This window comes from Mustelus asterias, chromosome 7 (genome assembly GCF_964213995.1).
Source record: "Mustelus asterias chromosome 7, sMusAst1.hap1.1, whole genome shotgun sequence".
Taxonomy (NCBI): domain Eukaryota; kingdom Metazoa; phylum Chordata; class Chondrichthyes; order Carcharhiniformes; family Triakidae; genus Mustelus; species Mustelus asterias.
The window spans coordinates 32,030,494-32,049,438 of NC_135807.1; the positions used below are offsets into that span (position 1 = coordinate 32,030,494).

An 18,945-nucleotide genomic window follows, 5' to 3' on the forward strand; every position below is an offset into this window, starting at 1 on the left:
CACAGGGGATTGGGTAAATGCGTTGTGCGTTCATTTATTAAGATCAGGCACATGATAACAGATATACAGGAGTATAAAGCTTGAAGACACTGGCAGCAGAACTGTCTGTGTTCTCTGCTTAAAAATGAAACTAAACCGGATTGCATGACTCACTTCCTTTATAGTGATGTCATGCTCTGACCCCTTAATGGCATATTACAACCCAGGAATGAAGCATGATCAGCTGGATGAATCGCTGGAGAAAATATACCTGAGTTTGAATCTGTGACTTCAGGACAAAATGGCAAAGGGTGGGAGGACAAAATAAATTAACACAACTACAATAAGGTATTAACACTGTTTATTGAATCTGCTCGTACTCATGTATTTAATGTCAACTTAAATGCTGGGATACATATTTTCCTTTACATCTTTTCTATTTATTAATGCTCGTGCTCGGTTCTACCTGTACGTTGGGGCATTATGGGCCCCTTTTTTTTTAACTTTGTACAATTGAAACTTGGAAAAATAAAAATTTTCTCTAAAAAAAAAAATCCATTCTCGCTCACCTCCCAGCAGTCTGTCTGAGAGAATCAATCGGCGGCAACGAAGGAGCCTGCCTCCCAACCCCCAACCCTGACATGGCCTTAAGAGTGGATGGCTGGAAGGGGTGGGGAAACCTGTCAACGGGAACATGAACAAAGAAATGCGCTCTCTTTGGAGAGCGACTTAGCAAGCATAAAAGATTGACCTTTTTTAAATTTTGAAATAGCAATCAATGCTTTTTCCAAACACCGTTGTTCCCTTTTATTCCAGAGCTCGGGGCTCTCGGGGTTGGAACAAAACGCCCCCATGAATGTAACAATAACCGACCACCAATGTCCTCACCATGGTCACATAGGCATGGGACTTTAAAACACCTTCACGATTTTTTTGTTGAATGTACGGGCAGGTCTCCATTGGCTTTTTATAATAGTGGTGTCATCTGCAAAGTACGAGGGCGAAAGCTTTCCAGGGAATAAGCGTGACACACGGGAAGAGTGATTGCTAGGCAGGACATCTAATGTATAGATAGTCTGGGCAAGAGCCAGCAGGGGAGGTGGAGAAAACACCACGGAATTGGATATGCTGAACGAACTTCACCATATTTGCATGAGACCTAACCGGCTGACGTGGTGCTAAGTTTCAGATCTGATGTAAGTGCATCTGTTTCTCTTCTTTATAGCGACACTTTTAAAAAAATAATCGGTCATCTGTTACATGGTAAAGAGGGAAAGAAAAGGAAATGTTAAAAAGGCACCAGAGCTGTATCATTAGTCTCTGAAATCGTCTCCAAAAAGCTTAGGCCAGCTTACACCATGTGCTAAATGGACTTCATACAGAAATTTTTCAGGACTGCCTGATCGTAGGTCGAATCTGCAGAGGGTTTCCATGGAAACCGATAGACATCTTAACAATCTGCAGCCTTGGCGCTGCCAGACTCATGTGAATCTTTAGTTTTTCTTGTTCACCATTTGTTGCCGTAGTCTGTCTCTCTTTTTCTTTTCTATGAGTCTGAGAGGACAAAAAGGAAAGAAACAAAGGATCGCTGAGTTTATCGGTTCACTATAAAAGGCAGGTATACTTTGTTTCTGTGCCCCTCTAAATGAGGCAAGTTAGTGCTGGCGCTGGAATACTTCCCATTTCACACGCCCATTGTTCGCATTAGGCATTCCTGGGTCAGATAAAACCCTGTGGCGGCAATCACGCTTTGGGGTTAGCATGCCCTGGGTCTAGCTTTCACTTCAGAACATTGAGCACACAATCTAAGCTGACACCCTAGTGCAGTGCTGAGGGAGTGCTACACTGTCAGAAGTGCCGTCTTCTGAACAATATCTTCAACTGAAGGCTCGTTTGCCCTCTCAGTTGGGTACAAGAGAATCTACAGCAATATTTGGAGAAGAGCAGAAGAGTTTTCCCTCTGACTTGGCCAATATTAATCCCAAAACAGATTCGGTATTATATCCCATTATTTTTTGTGAGCGCTTGCTGTAGGCAAATTGGGTACTCCATGTCGTACAGTACACAGTGACAACACTTCAAAAGGCCTCATTGGCTTAATGCACTTTAGGGCAACCTGAAGTTGTGAAAATACTTAATATAAATGCACGTCTTTCTTATATGCCAAGTTAAAATCTCCATACTCTGTTCCAAAAACTCTGTATTTCAACCCAAACTCGGAGGCTTATTACACAACTGTGACATTTATTTCAGTTTTGTACATGAGCCATCCTGTGGCTTCTCTGAGTGAAATGGGCAATTTTTAAAAATCTATTATTCACCTTGAGTTGCAAGCATTGCTGGTGATTTGTATTGTTCAATCCCGGCTCCCATGCAAAAATGGTGGTGGGCCTTTAGGGTTTGGCACAACTGAATAACCTACGTGGATACTTGAGAAGCCAGTTTAAGTACAAACATGTAGGTGTGGGAGGGGCGTCACATGTGCGGCAGACTGGGTAAGCAGGTTTCCTTGCCTGCAATATGTTGGATTATATCTTGGTGGGGTGGAGCATCTCAGGGCATCTATTGCTAGCTTTTTTTCTTTCTCCCTTTAGTTTGACTTGTTTAGCAGATAGTGAAATTTGAATTCAATAAAAAAAAAGCTGGAATTAAGAAACCATTGTTGATTGTCAGAAAAACCCACTAATGTCCTTTAGGGAAGGAAATCTGCCATCCTTATCTGGTCTGGCCTACATGTGATTCCAGAGCCACGGCAATGTGGTTGACTCTCAACTGCCCTCTAAAGGCCTAGCAAGCCACTCAGTTGTATCAATTGCTAACTGCAGCGTTTACATAAGAACATAAGAACTAGGAGCAGGAGTAGGCCATCTGGCCCCTCGAGCCTGCTCCGCCATTCAATAAGATCATGGCTGATCTTTTCGTGGACTTAGCTCCACTTACCCGCCCGCTCACCATAACCCTTAATTCCTTTACTGTTCAAAAATTTATCTATCCTTGCCTTAAAAACATTCAATGAGGTAGCCTCAACTGCTTCACTGGGCAGGGAATTCCACAGATTCACAACCCTTTGTGTGAAGAAGTTCCTCCTCAACTCAGCCCTAAATCTGCTTCCCCTTATTTTGAGGCCATGCTCCCTAGTTCTAGTTTCACCCGCCAGTGGAAACAACTTCCCTGCTTCTATCTTATCTATTCCCTTCATAATCTTGTATGTTTCCATAAGATCTCCCCTCATTCTTCTGAATTCCAATGAGTATAGCCCCAGTCTACTCAGTCTCTCCTCATACGCCAACCCTCTCAACTCCGGAATCAACCTAGTGAATCTCCTCTGCACCCCCTCCAGTGCCAGTATTTCCTTTCTCAAGTAAGGAGACTGTTATGGTGAAATCAAAGTGATGGACACAAAATGGTTACCTGGCACACAAAATGGACTCTGGGAAAGGACATTAAGAGGCTCTGACTTTGGGTACAGACAGTTACACAAAGAGTTAAAACCTGTAGTGTCTAAATTGCTGCAGGAAACTGGTCAGACCTTGAGGCACCTTAAGACTTGAGATAAGAGCAGACCCAGAACAATGAGTTTGATAACAAGATCAGCCACTGATGGGGACATAAATGCATAAATGTATATATCAAAACCAGTCATTGATAGAGGGCGTAACTGCATAAATGTATCCACTCTATGTACAATGATGTGTTAACTGTCAATGTCCGTACCTGTCTGCTTGTAACGATGTGCTAACTGTCGATGTCCGTATCTGTCTACTCAACTTGTAATGATGTGCTAACGGCTAATGTCTGTACCGTCTATTATCTAAAAAGTATAAAAGATGCTCAACTACCATTGTGTAGTTGAGAAGGTAGCTGCCAGTACTGCAGAGTACCAGTGCTTCTAGAACATAAGAACATAAGAAATAGGAGCAGGAGTAGGCCATCTAGCCCCTCGAGCCTGCCCCGCCATTCAATAAGATCATGGCTGATCTGACGTGGATCAGTACCACTTACCCACCTGATCCCCATAACCCTTAATTCCCTTACCGATCAGGAATCCATCCATCCGCGCTTTAAACATATTCAGCGAGGTAGCCTCCACCACCTCAGTGGGCAGAGAATTCCAGAGATTCACCACCCTCTGGGAGAAGCAGTTCCTCCTCAACTCTGTCTTAAACCGACCCCCCTTTATTTTGAGGCTGTGTCCTCTAGTTTTAACTTCCTTACTAAGTGGAAAGAATCTCTCCGCCTCCACCCTATCCAGCCCCCGCATTATCTTATAAGTCTCCATAAGATCCCCCCTCATCCTTCTAAACTCCAACGAGTACAAACCCAATCTCCTCAGCCTCTCCTCATAATCCAAACCCCTCATCTCCGGTATCAACCTGGTGAACCTTCTCTGCACTCCCTCCAGTGCCAATATATCCTTCCTCATATAAGGGGACCAATACTGCACACTGTATTCCAGCTGCGGCCTCACCAATGCCCTGTACAGGTGCATCAAGACATCCCTGCTTTTATATTCTATCCCCCTCGCAATATAGGCCAACATCCCATTTGCCTTCTTGATCACCTGTTGTACCTGCAGACTGGGCTTTTGCGTCTCATGCACAAGGACCCCCAGGTCCCTTTGCACGGTAGCATGTTTTAATTTGTTTCCATTGAGATAGTAATCCCATTTGTTATTATTTCCTCCAAAGTGTATAACCTCGCATTTCTCAACGTTATACTCCATTTGCCATATCCTCGCCCACTCACTCAGCCTGTCCAAATCTCTCTGCAGATCTTCTCCGTCCTCCACACGATTCACTTTTCCACTTATCTTTGTGTCGTCTGCAAACTTTGTTACCCTACACTCCGTCCCCTCCTCCAGATCATCTATATAAATGGTAAACAGTTGCGGCCCGAGTACCGATCCCTGCGGCACGCCACTAGTTACCTTCCTCCAACCGGAAAAACACCCATTTATTCCGACTCTTTGCTTCCTGTCGGATAGCCAGTCCCCAATCCACTTTAACACACTACCCCCAACTCCGTGTGCCCTAATCTTCTTCAGCAGCCTTTTATGGGGCACCTTATCAAACGCCTTTTGGAAATCCAAAAACACCGCATCCACCGGTTCTCCTCCATCAACCGCCCTCGTCACATCTTCATAAAAATCCAACATGTTCGTCAAGCACGACTGTCCCCTCATGAATCCATGCTGCGTCTGATTGATCGAACCATTTCTATCCAGATGCCCTGCTATCTCCTCTTTAATAATGGATTCCAGCATTTTCCCTACTACAGACGTTAAGCTGACCGGCCTATAGTTACCCGCCTTTTGTCTCCTTCCTTTTTTAAACAGCGGCGTAACATTAGCCGTTTTCCAATCAACCGGCACTACCCCAGAATGCAACGAGTTTTGATAAATAATCACTAACGCCTCCACTATTACCTCTAACATTTCTTTCAATACCCTGGGATGCATTCCATCCGGACCCGGGGACTTGTCCACCTTCAGTCCCATTAGTCTACCCAGCACTGCCTCTCTGGTAACATTAATTGTATTAAGTATTTCTCCTGCTGCCAACCCTCTATCGTTAATATTTGGCAAACTATTTGTGTCCTCCACCGTGAAGACCGACACAAAAAACTTATTTAAAGACTCAGCCATATCCTCATTTCCCACTATTAACTCCCCCCTCTCGTCCTCCAAGGGTCCAACATTCACTCTAGCCACTCTATTCCTTTTTATATATTTATAAAAACTTTTACTATCATTTTTTATATTAATTGCTAGCCTAGCTTCATAGTCTATCCTTCCTTTCTTTATCGCTTTCTTAGTCTCTCTTTGTTGTTTCTTAAATTTTTCCCAATCACTTGTTTCTCCACTATTTTTGGCCACTCTGTACGCAGCTGTTTTTATTTTAATACTCTCCTTTATTTCCTTCGTTATCCACGGCTGGTTCTCCCTTTTCTTACAATCCTTGTTTTTTGCTGGAATATATTTTTGCTGAGAACTGAAAAGGATCTCCTTAAAAATCCTCCACTGTTCCTCAGCTATCCTACCTGCCAGCCTGCTCTCCCAGTCTACCTTAGCCAATTCATCCCTCATCCTATCATATTTCCCTCTGTTCAAACAGAGGACACTGGTTTGAGACCAAACTTTCTCCTCTTCCATCTGAATCAGAAATTCGACCATATTGTGGTCACTAGACCCAAGAGGGTCCTTCACAATAAGATCCTTAATTCTACCTACCTCGTTACACAATACCAGATCCAAAATAGCTCGTTCCCTCGTCGGTTCCGTAACATGCTGTTCAAGGAAACTATCCCGACAGCATTCTAAGAACTCTTCCTCCATTCCACCCTTACCGACTTGAGTCTGCCAGTCAATGTGCATGTTGAAGTCCCCCATGATTATTGCCGTTCCGTTTTTACACGCATCCCTTATCTGCTTGTTTATAGCCTTCCCTACCTCAACATTCTTATTTGGGGGCCTATATACCACACCTACTAGTGTCTTTCTCCCTCTACTATTCCTCATCTCTACCCATAATGATTCCACGTTTTGTTCCTCAGAGCCTATGTCATCCCTCAGTACTACCCTGATATTATCTCTTATTAATAGCGCGACCCCACCACCTTTTCCTTCCTGTCTATTCTTCCTAAACGCCTGATACCCCTGGATATTCATCTCCCAGTCCTGGTCACCTTTCAGCCACGTTTCTGTAATGGCCACTAGATCGTACCCACTTGTGCTGATTTGCACCATCAACCCCCAAAGCTTTGTCCGAATAAAACTGTTTGTTGAACCTCCAAGTCTGACTCCGAAGTGGTGAATTTCCCACAACAAATTGGCGTACTCGGGCAGGATCTCACTACTGGTGGTAAGTTCGATCGATTGGCCACGATCGGCAAACCGGGGTGGAGATCATTGAACATAGAACATAGAACATAGAACAGTACAGCACAGAACAGGCCCTTCGGCCCACGATGTTGTGCCGACCTTCATCTGAAACCAAGATCAAGCTATCCCACTCCCTACCATCCTGGTGTGCTCCATGTGCCTATCCAATAACCGCTTAAATGTTCCTAAAGTGTCTGACTCCACTATCACTGCAGGCAGTCCATTCCACACCCCAACCACTCTCTGCGTGAAGAACCTACCTCTGATATCTTTCCTATATCTCCCACCATGAACCCTATAGTTATGCCCCCTTGTAATAGCTCCATCCACCCGAGGAAATAGTCTTTGAACGTTCACTCGATCTATCCCCTTCATCATTTTATAAACCTCTATTAAGTCTCCCCTCAATCTCCTCCGCTCCAGAGAGAACAGCCCCAGCTCCCTCAACCTTTCCTCATAAGACCGACACTCCAAACAAGGCAGCATCCTGGTAAATCTCCTCTGCACTCTTTCCAGCGCTTCCACATCCTTCTTATAGTGAGGTGACCAGAACTGCATGCAATATTCCAAATGCGGTCTCACCAAGGTCCTGTACAGTTGCAGCATAACCCCACGGCTCTTAAACTCCAACCCCCTGTTAATAAAAGCTAATACACTATATGCCTTCTTCACAGCTCTATCCACTTGAGTGGCAACCTTTAGAGATCTGTGGATATGGACCCCAAGATCTCTCTGTTCCTCCACAGTCTTCAGAACCCTACCTTTGACCCTGTAATCCACATTTAAATTTGTCCTACCAAAATGAATCACCTCACATTTATCAGGGTTAAACTCCATTTGCCATTTTTCAGCCCAGCTTTGCATCCTATCTATGTCTCTTTGCAGCCTACAACAGCCCTCCACCTCATCCACTACTCCACCAATCTTGGTGTCATCAGCAAATTTACTGATCCACCCTTCAGCCCCCTCCTCTAAGTCATTAATAAAAATCACAAAGAGCAGAGGACCAAGCACCGATCCCTGCGGCACTCCGCTAGCAACCTGCCTCCAGTCCGAAAATTTTCCATCCACCACCACCCTCTGTCTTCGATCAGACAGCCAGTTACCTATCCAATCGGCCAACTTTCCCTCTATCCCACACCTCCTTACTTTCATCATAAGAATCTGTGGGAGTCATACTGAGTCAACAGTACAGTTTAAAAGGGGTAAAATTAAAGGGAATTTATGGTATGGAGATAAGTACTGATTGTTGATGGTATAGTGATAAGTATTGATTAACTGTTACTTGTTCTGATCGACTAGAGGACAAGGAAGTGCCTGTCTCAAACGCGCAGCCTTAGACTGGTTGTTAAGAGGGGAAATCCCCCACGCGAAGGTCAGGACCCTGAAGTGGGCGTAGAGGCACAAGGGCACTTAGGATCGTGAAGCACAAGTGGCAAAGGTCATTTAACATCAAACTCTGTAGTGGCGAACAAACGCAGAGTTTGCCACCTGTTTGCATGAAAGTTTGTATAGTTGCGTACTGGAATGTCAATGTTGTAAAGCGGCACGGAAAAGGAGCTGATCACTCTGACCTAGAGCCGGACTCCGATGGAGAAACACGTTGCCGAGGCGGTAATAGTGGCCGTGAGTATAAATAGAAACCCTGAAACGGTAGAGAAACACGGTGCTAGGGTAGTAATAGTGGCCGGGGGTAGTGAAGTCCCTACGGTAGAGAAACACATTGCTAGGAAGTAATCGTGGCCGTACGGTGCATAAAACACTTTGCCAAGGAGGCAATAGTGACCGGGGGTAGTGAAGTCTGTGAGGTGGCAGATAAAGAAGTTAAGAGGGGACCTGCAGGATCTCTTATTGAAATGTACATGACAGACAGACACGCGTTAATAAAGAGGATGCAAAGGGATGGCTAGGATATTTCTCAGACCTTAGAACAGCAGAGAAAGTGGATAGATGGGGAAAAGAGAGACAAGACAAAGAAGGCAGGGGTATTATTAGTACATCAATTAGCGGGACTAATTGAACAAGTAGTCACTTCCACCAAAAAGTGGAGGGAAGATAAAGATAAGATTAAAAGATTAGAATCCAGAGTAAGGGAACTGGAGAAACAAAACCAAGTGTTAGAGGAGAATTGATGGGGAGGGGAAACTGTTCCTCTACCCTCTTATGAGTCCACACGACAGGGATCAACCGCGCCTCCAGAGGAATGGGAAGCGCTAGAACACAACTTAGCGCCAGTAACCCGAGGGGGAACAGATGCGCAGCCAACAGCAAATGATAAACCATTCACCCCAGGCGAAAGACAGCAGATAATGGCTTCCCTGGGTAAACTACAACCTAGAAGCATGAACACTAAATTCTGGGAAAAATTAGATACAGTTTGGGTAGGACACCAACTACACCTGAGAGACATACACCAACTGGTCAGGGCAGCCTGTCCAGCGGATAAATGGAGGCAGGCAGCAGGTGGACCCGCCACTCCTCCAGCACAAGATTATAGTGGGGGACGTTGGACACGCGTAGTCGCCCTAACAGCAGAAATAGATGCCCAACAGACACCCTTCACCCAGTTTAAAACAGAAGTCCAGAGAGTTTTAGGAAATGCTCCTACTAACTGGAGCAGAATTACAACGACCAAGCAGCTAAAGGGGGAAGGAGCTTCTGAATACGGGGAACGGTTGTTCCAAGTATACCAGGAACGCTCAGGGCAAAGAAATCCAGGTCGTGGGGATCGAGCCTTCATTCAGGCTTTCAAGGATGGGCTCTCTAGTGCTCACCAAACCATCCTAAAAATGGGAGTGATTATGTCCCAGGATTATGATGAACGAGTAGAATGGGCTAGTGATGTACTAGGAGGCGGGGAGGAGAAATCCCAGACAAGAGAAAGGCAACAAAGAGTAGCCGCTTACAGTAACGGGAACGGAACTAAGTCCAAACTGACTTGTCACAATTGTGGCCGACAAGGGCACTTTGCAAGGGATTGCGGGCCCAAGGAAAGGAAACAAATTTGGAAGCAGTGGGAAACATTGTAATCACTGTAATAAAAATGGACATACAGAAGCAGTGTGTTGGGACAAACATGGGAGACCCCTGACCCGATCCATGACGACAGCAGAATCGGAGGAACCAAGGAACCTCCGAGGTCAGCAAGATTGACGGTCTGCAGCCCTCATTCATAAGGGTCAGAAGGAGGGAAGAATTTATGTGTCTGCACCAGTAGGGGGCAGGCAATGTGAGATGCTGATGGACACAGGAGCATCCATATCTGTCACCGACCTAGCCTTACCCACTACAAGTAGGATGATCTACCCAGCAGGGATAGGAGGGATCAAAACACTCGCCTACCTGAGCGAGACCACGTTAGTAGAAATAAATAATTTGTATATACCAATGAGGTTTTATGTGTGTAAAAATAATGAGGGTACAATAATGGGAAATGATTTAATAAAAGAATATGAGATTTTGATAGACTGTGGAAAACTAGACGGTCGGAAAACTAGAATAGGGAAACTCACAAGTCACCTCGAAACTATTAAGGTGGCCACCAGAGATTGGGAATTAGAGACAGGAGGGTTCGGAGCCATCTGTGCCTCCGTCCCCGGAGTATGGGCTAAAACAAAATTAGATACTGGCTTAACTAAAATGGACCTGATAAAGGTACCTGGACCAGAGCATAAGCCCCACCGACAATACCCAATAAAACCAGAAGCAGAGGTAGCTGTGGTGGAGATAGTTAAAGGGTTAGTGGAAAAAGGAATTCTGAGGGAAACCACGAGCACCACTAACTCCCCAACCTGGCCGGTGAGCAAACCTGACGGAAGCTATAGGATTACACCGGTCTCAATAAAGTCACGTCCAAGTTGCACCCCATTGTAGCAAGCCCCTCGACAATCCTGAATGGACTGTCACCAGAGCACAAAACATTTACAGTATTGGATATAGCCAATGGATTCTGGTCCCTACCCTTGGATCCCGAATCCCAAGACAAGTTCGCCTTTACAGTGGGAGACAAACAGTACACTTGGACTCGCCTACCGCAGGCGTTCCACAATAGCCCCGCTATCTTCCATCGAGTAATGAGTGACATTCTGAACAGGGTAGAACTGCCAGAGGGTAGCACGATTCTACTATATGTAGATGATATCTTAATAGCTTCAGAATCCAAGTCAGGACATCAAGAAGCACTATATCTAGTATTAAATGAACTAAAAATCGCAGGGTTAAAGGTGAACCCCAAAAAGGCACAAATCGGGAAAACACAAGTCCTGTACCTAGGACACCTTATATCCCAAGGGCTTAAAGAAATGCCAACAGAACGAAAGAAGGTGATACAACAAATGCCGCGGCCCGTCAGCGTAAGAGGAGTCAGGAAGGTGCTGGGACTGTTTAACTATAGCCAAAGTTTTATCCAGGGATTCGCAAAATTGGCAGAACCTATACAAAGACTAGTCAAAGGGGGAAAACCAGCTTTAAATCCCGTAGAATGGGGACCCGAGCAGGAAGAGGCTTATAACAAATTAAAAACAGAACTGATATCAGCCCCTGGACTAGGATTACCAGATTCCAATAAAGATTTCCACATTCATTGTAGTAATGAAGGAGGGTTCTATTCCGCAGTGGTAACACAGGATCATGGCGACAAAAGGAGACCCATAGGTTACTATTCAACAGCAGAAGGGCCGGTAGTCACCGGACTGCCAAGGCGCATAGCCGCCTTGGATTGCGTCGCCTGGGCCGTAAAGGTTAGCGAGCCAATAATAATGACAGGGAATATAATCCTCCACACCAAACACACCTTGGTGGAAATGCTGAACACGGGAAAGCTAAGGTCCGTCTCAAACATGAGAAGGGCTAAATGGGAAACTGTCCTCCTATCTCCAAGCAAATCAGTTATAATAACAAGGGACACAGGAGATAACCCAGCAGAAGGGACTTTAGACACAGGAGAGCCACACAATTGTGGGGATATAGATATGGACGCAGAAGAAGGTAGGATAAAGGATGTACCTTTAACAACAGCTGAGGAGACCCTTTTTGTAGATGGTTCATGCAAATATGTGGAAGGATCACCCCGGACAGGGTGGGCAGTAGTAAATGACAAATTAGAAACAGTAAGGTCAGGAAGAATTGACGGAGGTCTATCCGCGCAGGTGGCAGAACTAGTGGCACTCACAAAGGCATTAGAGTTATCTGAAGGCAAGACGGTAAACATATATACAGATAGTACGCATTCGGGGTAATACGCGACTATATCACAGCAAGGGGTAGAAGGGGGTTGATAACCACGGGAGGAACTCTGATTAAACACCAACAAAGAATCGAGGCATTGCTAAAAGCTAGTGAGAAACCTCGAGAAGCCGCAGTAATAAAAATTAAAGCGCACCAGAAAGAACCAGGAAGAGATAACCCAGACTGGTTAAATTTCAAAGGGAACCAAGCTGCAGTTAGAGCAGCACAAGTAGCCTTAGAGCAGGAGGCAGTTGGCGAGCTGCCAAGAGCAAGCAAAGGGACTGATAACGTTTGGAGACGAGATGATAAGGTAATGGCACCAGAGTGCATACAAAACACCCTCTTGGAACTACACCATGGACTCTCACATGCGGGAAGAGAGGCCATGATAACTAGTATAGGAAAGGAATGGTGGTGGAAAGGAATGGGAAGGGACATAGCCCGGCACTGTCACCGATGCGTGACGTGCGCGCAACACAACCCTGGTCGACCCATAAAAATTAAGATGGGACACCAGCCCCGACCAAAGCGACCCTGGGAACATCTGCAAATAGATTTCACAGGGCCACTACCACAATCCCATGGCAAAACCTATTGTCTGGTTATTATAGACCAGTTCACCAGGTGGGTAGAAGTGTTCCCTACTACAAATTGTACTGCTGCCACAGTGGCTAGAATATTGGCAGAAGAGGTAATCCCTAGATGGGGAGTACCCCTACAAATCGATTCGGATCAAGGGACGCACTTCACCGGAAAGGTGGTAAAAACAGTGTGCCAATTGATGGGGATAAAACAAAAATTCCACATCCCTTACCACCCACAGAGTTCTGGAATGGTGGAACGTATGAACAGAACCCTTAAGAATGCACTGGCTAAAGCCACACAACCGTCAGGAAAAATGTGGACAGAAGTATTGCCCACTATATTAATGAGGCTAAGAGCTACCACAAACCGGACAACTGGATTAACCTCTTATGAACTGATGACAGGACGGGTGATGCAATTCCAGAAAGCATCATAACAGGTGGGACCGATGTAGGTCCACTAAAAGATAAAATCAAAAGATATGTTTTGGAACTAAACGCCCAACTAAAAGGGATGCGTAAATTAGTAAAAGATAATCAGGAAGAATGAGACGCACAGAGAGAGCTTGAAATGCCCCCTGACGTCCCAACAGCGGGAAGTCGTGTCCTAGTAAAAACATTACCCGAAAAACCAGGGTTTGCACCAAAATGGAATGGGCCATATGAAGTTATAATTAGTGGAGACACCTGTGCCTGTCTGGACATAAGAGGGAAAGGTGTATGGAAACATTGGACCCAATTGAAATTACACAAGAAATGAATGAATGAATTAAAGTGACCAGATTGCTTTCCCCAAAACAGGTGATGACTGCAAGCAAGAGTAACTGACGCGTTCGGGTTGACAATATAACTTTTGGAAAATTGTTAACTTAAAGTAATAAGATTGATACTTGCTTGTTGTGGACATGTATAAGATCGCGTATGTAATTGTATTACTTTGTGTTGTCACGACTGTAAACTTGACTGGGCTAGAGGATAACCTATTCTACAAGGCTCATATACATTTACACGGTAATCGGTAATCGTATGTTACCCGTTAGCCCAATCTGTAGAAGCCCTATTTGTGGCCACCCCTGGGTGGACCCCCCCATGAATTATATACAGTAGATAGCTCAGACGCACCCTGTAAGGGACAAATTGGCAGATATAAAAGGGGTATACAGGGATATAAAAGGGGTATACATGTGTGGAACTTGTAAATCCCACAGATTCTGTGTGCAGGGGGCTCCAGAGAGTGAAAGGGGGAGTATGCACAATAATAGGAGACAAATGTATAACACGTGTCACAGACGAATCCTATAACATCACCCAAGTCATTAATAACATAAGAAAGCAGCTTGATGACTTTAGACAAGGGCCAAAGAAGGGGAATAGCTGGCTCGAATGGCTAGTGGGGGGATCCTGGGGATCCTATTTAATGCATGGACTGTTCATTCTCATTGCAATAGTAATTGTCTGTTGCCTAATTGTTGGATGCTTTAATGTCTGTTGCAAAGTAATGGTGACACGAATTGTGCCAGGAGCCAGTGTAGCCATCGAGGAAGAATACATGATGGGAACCTCCGAAGACATCGAGAGCTACAAGGAAGGAAAGAGGAAGATGGTCATCTACCTGTGAAGATGCTACTGTTGTTGGTCTGTGGATTATTAAATAATAATCCTGACCAAAAGGGGGAGTTGTTATGGTGAAATCAAAGTGATGGGCACAAAATGGTTACCTGGCACACAAAATGGTACTCTGGGAAGGGACAGTAAGAGGCACTGACTTTGGGTACAGACAGTTACACAAAGAGTTAAAACCTGTAGTGTCTAAATTGCTGCAGGAAACTGGTCAGACCTTGAGGCACCTTAAGACTTGAGATAAGAGCAGACCCAGAACAATGAGTTTGATAACAAGATCAGCCACTGATGGGGCCATAAATACATAAATGTATATATCAAAACCAGTCATTGATTGAGGACATAACTGCATAAATGTATCCACTCTATGTACAATGATGTGTTAACTGTCCATGTCCGTACCTGAGAGCCGTGGATAACCAGGGAAATTGAGGATCTGATTAAAATGAAAAGGGAGGCGTACGTTAAGTCCAGGCAACTGAAAACAGATGGAGCTCTGGAGGAATACAGAGAGAGTAGGAAAGAACTCAAACGGGGAGTTAGAAGGGCAAAAAGAGGTCACGAGGTGTTCTTGGCAGGCAGGATTAAGGAGAATCCTAATTCATACGTTAGGAACAAAAGAGTTGTCAGGGAGAAAATCGGACTTCTCAGGGACAAAGGAGGGGAATTATGCTTAGAACCCAAGGGAATAGGGGAGATCCTAAATGAATACTTTGCATCGGTATTCACGAAGGAGAGGGGCGTGTTAACCGGGAGTGTCTCGGAGGGAGGTGTTGACCCGTTAGAGAAAATCTCCATTACAAGAGAGGAAGTGTTAGGTTTTTTAGGGAACATTAACACTGACAAAGCCCCAGGGCCTGATGGCATCTATCCTCGACTGCTCAGGAAGACGAGAGATGAAATTGCTGGGCCTCTGACGGAAATCTTTGTCGCTTCTTTGGACACGGGTGAGGTCCCTGAGGATTGGAGGATAGCGAATGTGGTGCCGTTGTTTAAGAAGGGTAGCGGGGATAACCCAGGAAATTATAGGCCGGTGAGCTTGACGTCCGTGGTAGGGAAGTTGTTGGAGAGGATTCTTAGAGACAGGATGTATGTGCATTTAGAACGGAACAATCTCATTAGTGACAGACAGCATGGTTTTGTAAGAGGGAGGTCGTGCCTTACAAATTTGGTGGAGTTTTTTGAGGAAGTGACAAAAACGGTTGATGAAGGAAGGGCCGTGGATGTTGTCTATATGGATTTCAGTAAGGCATTTGAAAAACTCCCACATGGCAGGTTGGTTAAGAAGGTTAAGGCTCATGGGATACAAGGAGAAGTGGCTCGATGGGTGGAGAACTGGCTTGGCCATAGGAGACAGAGGGTAGTGGTCGAAGGGTCTTTTTCCGGCTGGAGGTCTGTGACCAGTGGTGTTCCGCAGGGCTCTGTACTGGGACCTCTGCTATTTGTGATATATATAAATGATTTGGAAGAAGGTGTAACTGGTGTAATCAGCAAGTTTGCGGATGACACAAAGATGGCTGGACTTGCGGATAGCGAAGAGCATTGTCGGGCAATACAGCAGGATATAGATAGGCTGGAAAATTGGGCGGAGAGGTGGCAGATGGAGTTTAATCCGGATAAATGCGAAGTGATGCATTTTGGAAGAAATAATGTAGGGAGGAGTTGTACAATAAATGGCAGAGTCATCAGGAGTATAGAAACACAGAGGGACCTAGGTGTGCAAGTCCACAAATCCTTGAAGGTGGCAACACAGGTGGAGAAGGTGGTGAAGAAGGCATATGGTATGCTTGCCTTTATAGGACGGGGTATAGAGTATAAAAGCTGGAGTCTGATGATGCAGCTGTATAGAACGCTGGTTAGGCCACATTTGGAGTACTGCGTCCAGTTCTGGTCGCCGCACTACCAGAAGGACGTGGAGGCGTTAGAGAGAGTGCAGAGAAGGTTTACCAGGATGTTGCCTAGTATGGAGGGTCTTAGCTATGAGGAGAGATTGGGTAAACTGGGGTTGTTCTCCCTGGAAAGACGGAGAATGAGGGGAGATCTAGTAGAGGTGTACAAGATTATGAAGGGGATAGATAGGGTGAACGGTGGGAAGCTTTTTCCCAGATCAGAAGTGACGTTCACGTGGGGTCACGGGCTCAAGGTGAGAGGGGCGAAGTATAACTCAGATTTTAGAGGGATGTTTTTTACACAGAGGGTGGTGGGGGCCTGGAATGCACTGCCAAGTAGGGTGGTGGAGGCAGGCACGCTGACATCGTTTAAGACTTACCTGGATAGTCACATGAGCAGCCTGGGAATGGAGGGATACAAACGATTGGTCTAGTTGGACCAAGGAGCGGCACAGGCTTGGAGGGCCGAAGGGCCTGTTTCCTGTGCTGTACTGTTCTTTGTTCTTTGTTCTGTCTGCTTGTAACGATGTGTTAACTGTCGATGTCCGCATCTGTCTACTCAACTTGTAATGATGTGCTAACGGCTAATGTCCGTACCGTCTATTATCTAAAATGTATAAAAGATGCTCAACTACCATTGTGTATTTGAGAAGGTAGCTGCCAGTACTGCGGAGTACCAGTGCTTCTCCCAAAGCTTTGTCCGAATAAAACTGTTTGTTGAACCTCCAAGTCTGACTCCGAAGTGGTGAATTTCCCACAACAGAGACAAAAACTGTCTCAAGAAGGCAGCTCACCACCACCTTCTCAAAGGCAACTAGGGATGGACAATAAATGCTGGTCTAGCCAGCGATGCCCATGCCCCATGTGTGAATAAAAAAAAACCATAACTTGCTGGAAGTATGAGCTGACAAGAGGGGAGCAATGAAGCATCTGGGACTTTGGTGAATGGCAGAACCAACATTGTATCTCCTTCATCAGTGCGATTTAAGGATTGAGAAAGAAGCAGAGGAATGACAGAGGAGCAGGTGGATTTGTGTCAAATCAGGTACAGAAAGATAAATAGAGGAAGAAAAAAAAAGGACGGATAATGAAAGAGAAAAAAGGGAGACAGAAGAAAGTGAGAAATAAATTCAACATCCTGAACAGCTTATTACTTGCAGCAAAGTGACTGAGCAGCTCAAATTGTTTTCTCCTCTGGGCCACCGAGGTTGATTAGCATTGCATTACTGTATCATAAAAAGGTACATGTGTCATTACATTCCAGCGCTAATTGGTTTAATGTGTAATTAACATGCAAATCCAGGAGCTTCTTAAAAATGACAGGAAATCTAAGATCGAGATGTCCCTTGTGTGAAGCAACGGCTGACATGTGGCACCAGCAAATCGTCCAGAAAGTTCTGGAGAATCGCTGCGATTCTCATCAATTCCCTAAACTTGCTAGCTGATTTGTGCATTAATAGCAATGTGTGCCATTATCAAGCTGTTATCTTTCCAGCAATTTTCAACCCATTCATGAACCATTCATGTTGAATTAGTGCTATTAATCCAAATTCAATAGGAATTGGATGGAGACTATTACAACTCATTTTACAAGGAACTCTATGAGAAAAGACCTTCATTCCATCTGTCTGGTGCTGGATTTGAATCTAGGTCTCCAAAGTAAAAGGCCAGCACTAGCCTGCTGCTTCAAATTTTACCACGCTGGGGCAATTTTAACAAGGGAAGAAAAATAGATATTTTAATTGTAGCAGGAGACCAGTTGGTTGATTGTTCTGTTACTGGCTCTTTGTTAGAGCAATCCAGAAATAATCCCAGTGTCCCATGGTCTCCACCGATGGATGGAACTGCATTCCTGTTGCCCCAGTTATTGTAAGAAGGTATCTCAGCTAGAACGTTATCAAACTGTGTCGGAACATTCATAAATACAATTTTCTTAACACTCCAATTTCCCATTTACCGTTTGTTTCGAGCTTCGGTTAGTTCCATCAGCTGATCCTGCGCAACCCTTAGCTCATCCAGTTGTTGCTGGTACCGGGAGTCACAGCCGTTGTTCCGCTCAAAACTCGACACCTGACTGGAAAGCTCATTTGTCCGATCGCGTAGCTGCTGGATGGACGAGTAGAGGTTCTCATCGTCTTCCTCCTGTTTGAAGATAGTGTAATGATTGAGATTGTAATTTCTAACGCAAGTCACACTCAGACGGAGGTCTTTCGTCATACGCAGGCAATAGCAATTACTGCATTCTGCTTCACCCAGCATGTCAAGGCACATACACATGGGACCAAATAAAGCCCGCCCAAGGGAACTCTACTCCATGTTAAGATAAAAGTCCTTCATTATCTTCATTTTTGTTTTTAGGCTGCAGTGACCAATTTTGCTGAGCAGGCCAAAGGAAACTCCAGAAATCTCACCAAAGATTGGTCCAAATTAATGGTCAATTGTAAATGCCCATAACTGGATGAGAGCAGACTACCTGATATAGATAGTGTCGGACATATGTTCAATAATAATAAGGTGGGAGATTGCTAGAAAGTTTCAAGAGATGATTGGGTACAAATTTGACAAGGAAAATATTGCAGAGCTATGAGGAAAGAGTGAGGGAGTGGGACTCGATCAAGGAACAGCCAGACGCTTGATGCTTGATGGGCAGCATAGTGGCACAGTCCTTAGCACTGCTGCCTCACAGCGCCAGGGACCCGGGTTCGATTCCCGGCTCCGGTCACAGTCTGTGCGGAATCTGCATGTTCTCCCCGCATCTGCGTGGGTT

General features: G+C 45.0%; 1 protein-coding gene across 1 annotated transcript in view; it reads right to left on the reverse strand.

The window, feature by feature from the left end:
- Positions 1 to 324: 324 nt before the first annotated feature.
- The window catches only part of LOC144495614 (1-phosphatidylinositol 4,5-bisphosphate phosphodiesterase gamma-1-like), a 211,729-nt gene continuing 193,108 nt past the window's right edge, over positions 325 to 18,945 (reverse strand). The window contains exons 31-32 of the mRNA XM_078215830.1: positions 18,136 to 18,320; positions 325 to 1,533 (exon numbers count right to left, since the gene is read on the reverse strand). Coding sequence (XP_078071956.1) covers positions 1,473 to 1,533; positions 18,136 to 18,320 — 246 coding nt within the window. The 3' untranslated portion in view covers positions 325 to 1,472. The remainder of the gene's footprint in view (positions 1,534 to 18,135; positions 18,321 to 18,945) is intronic.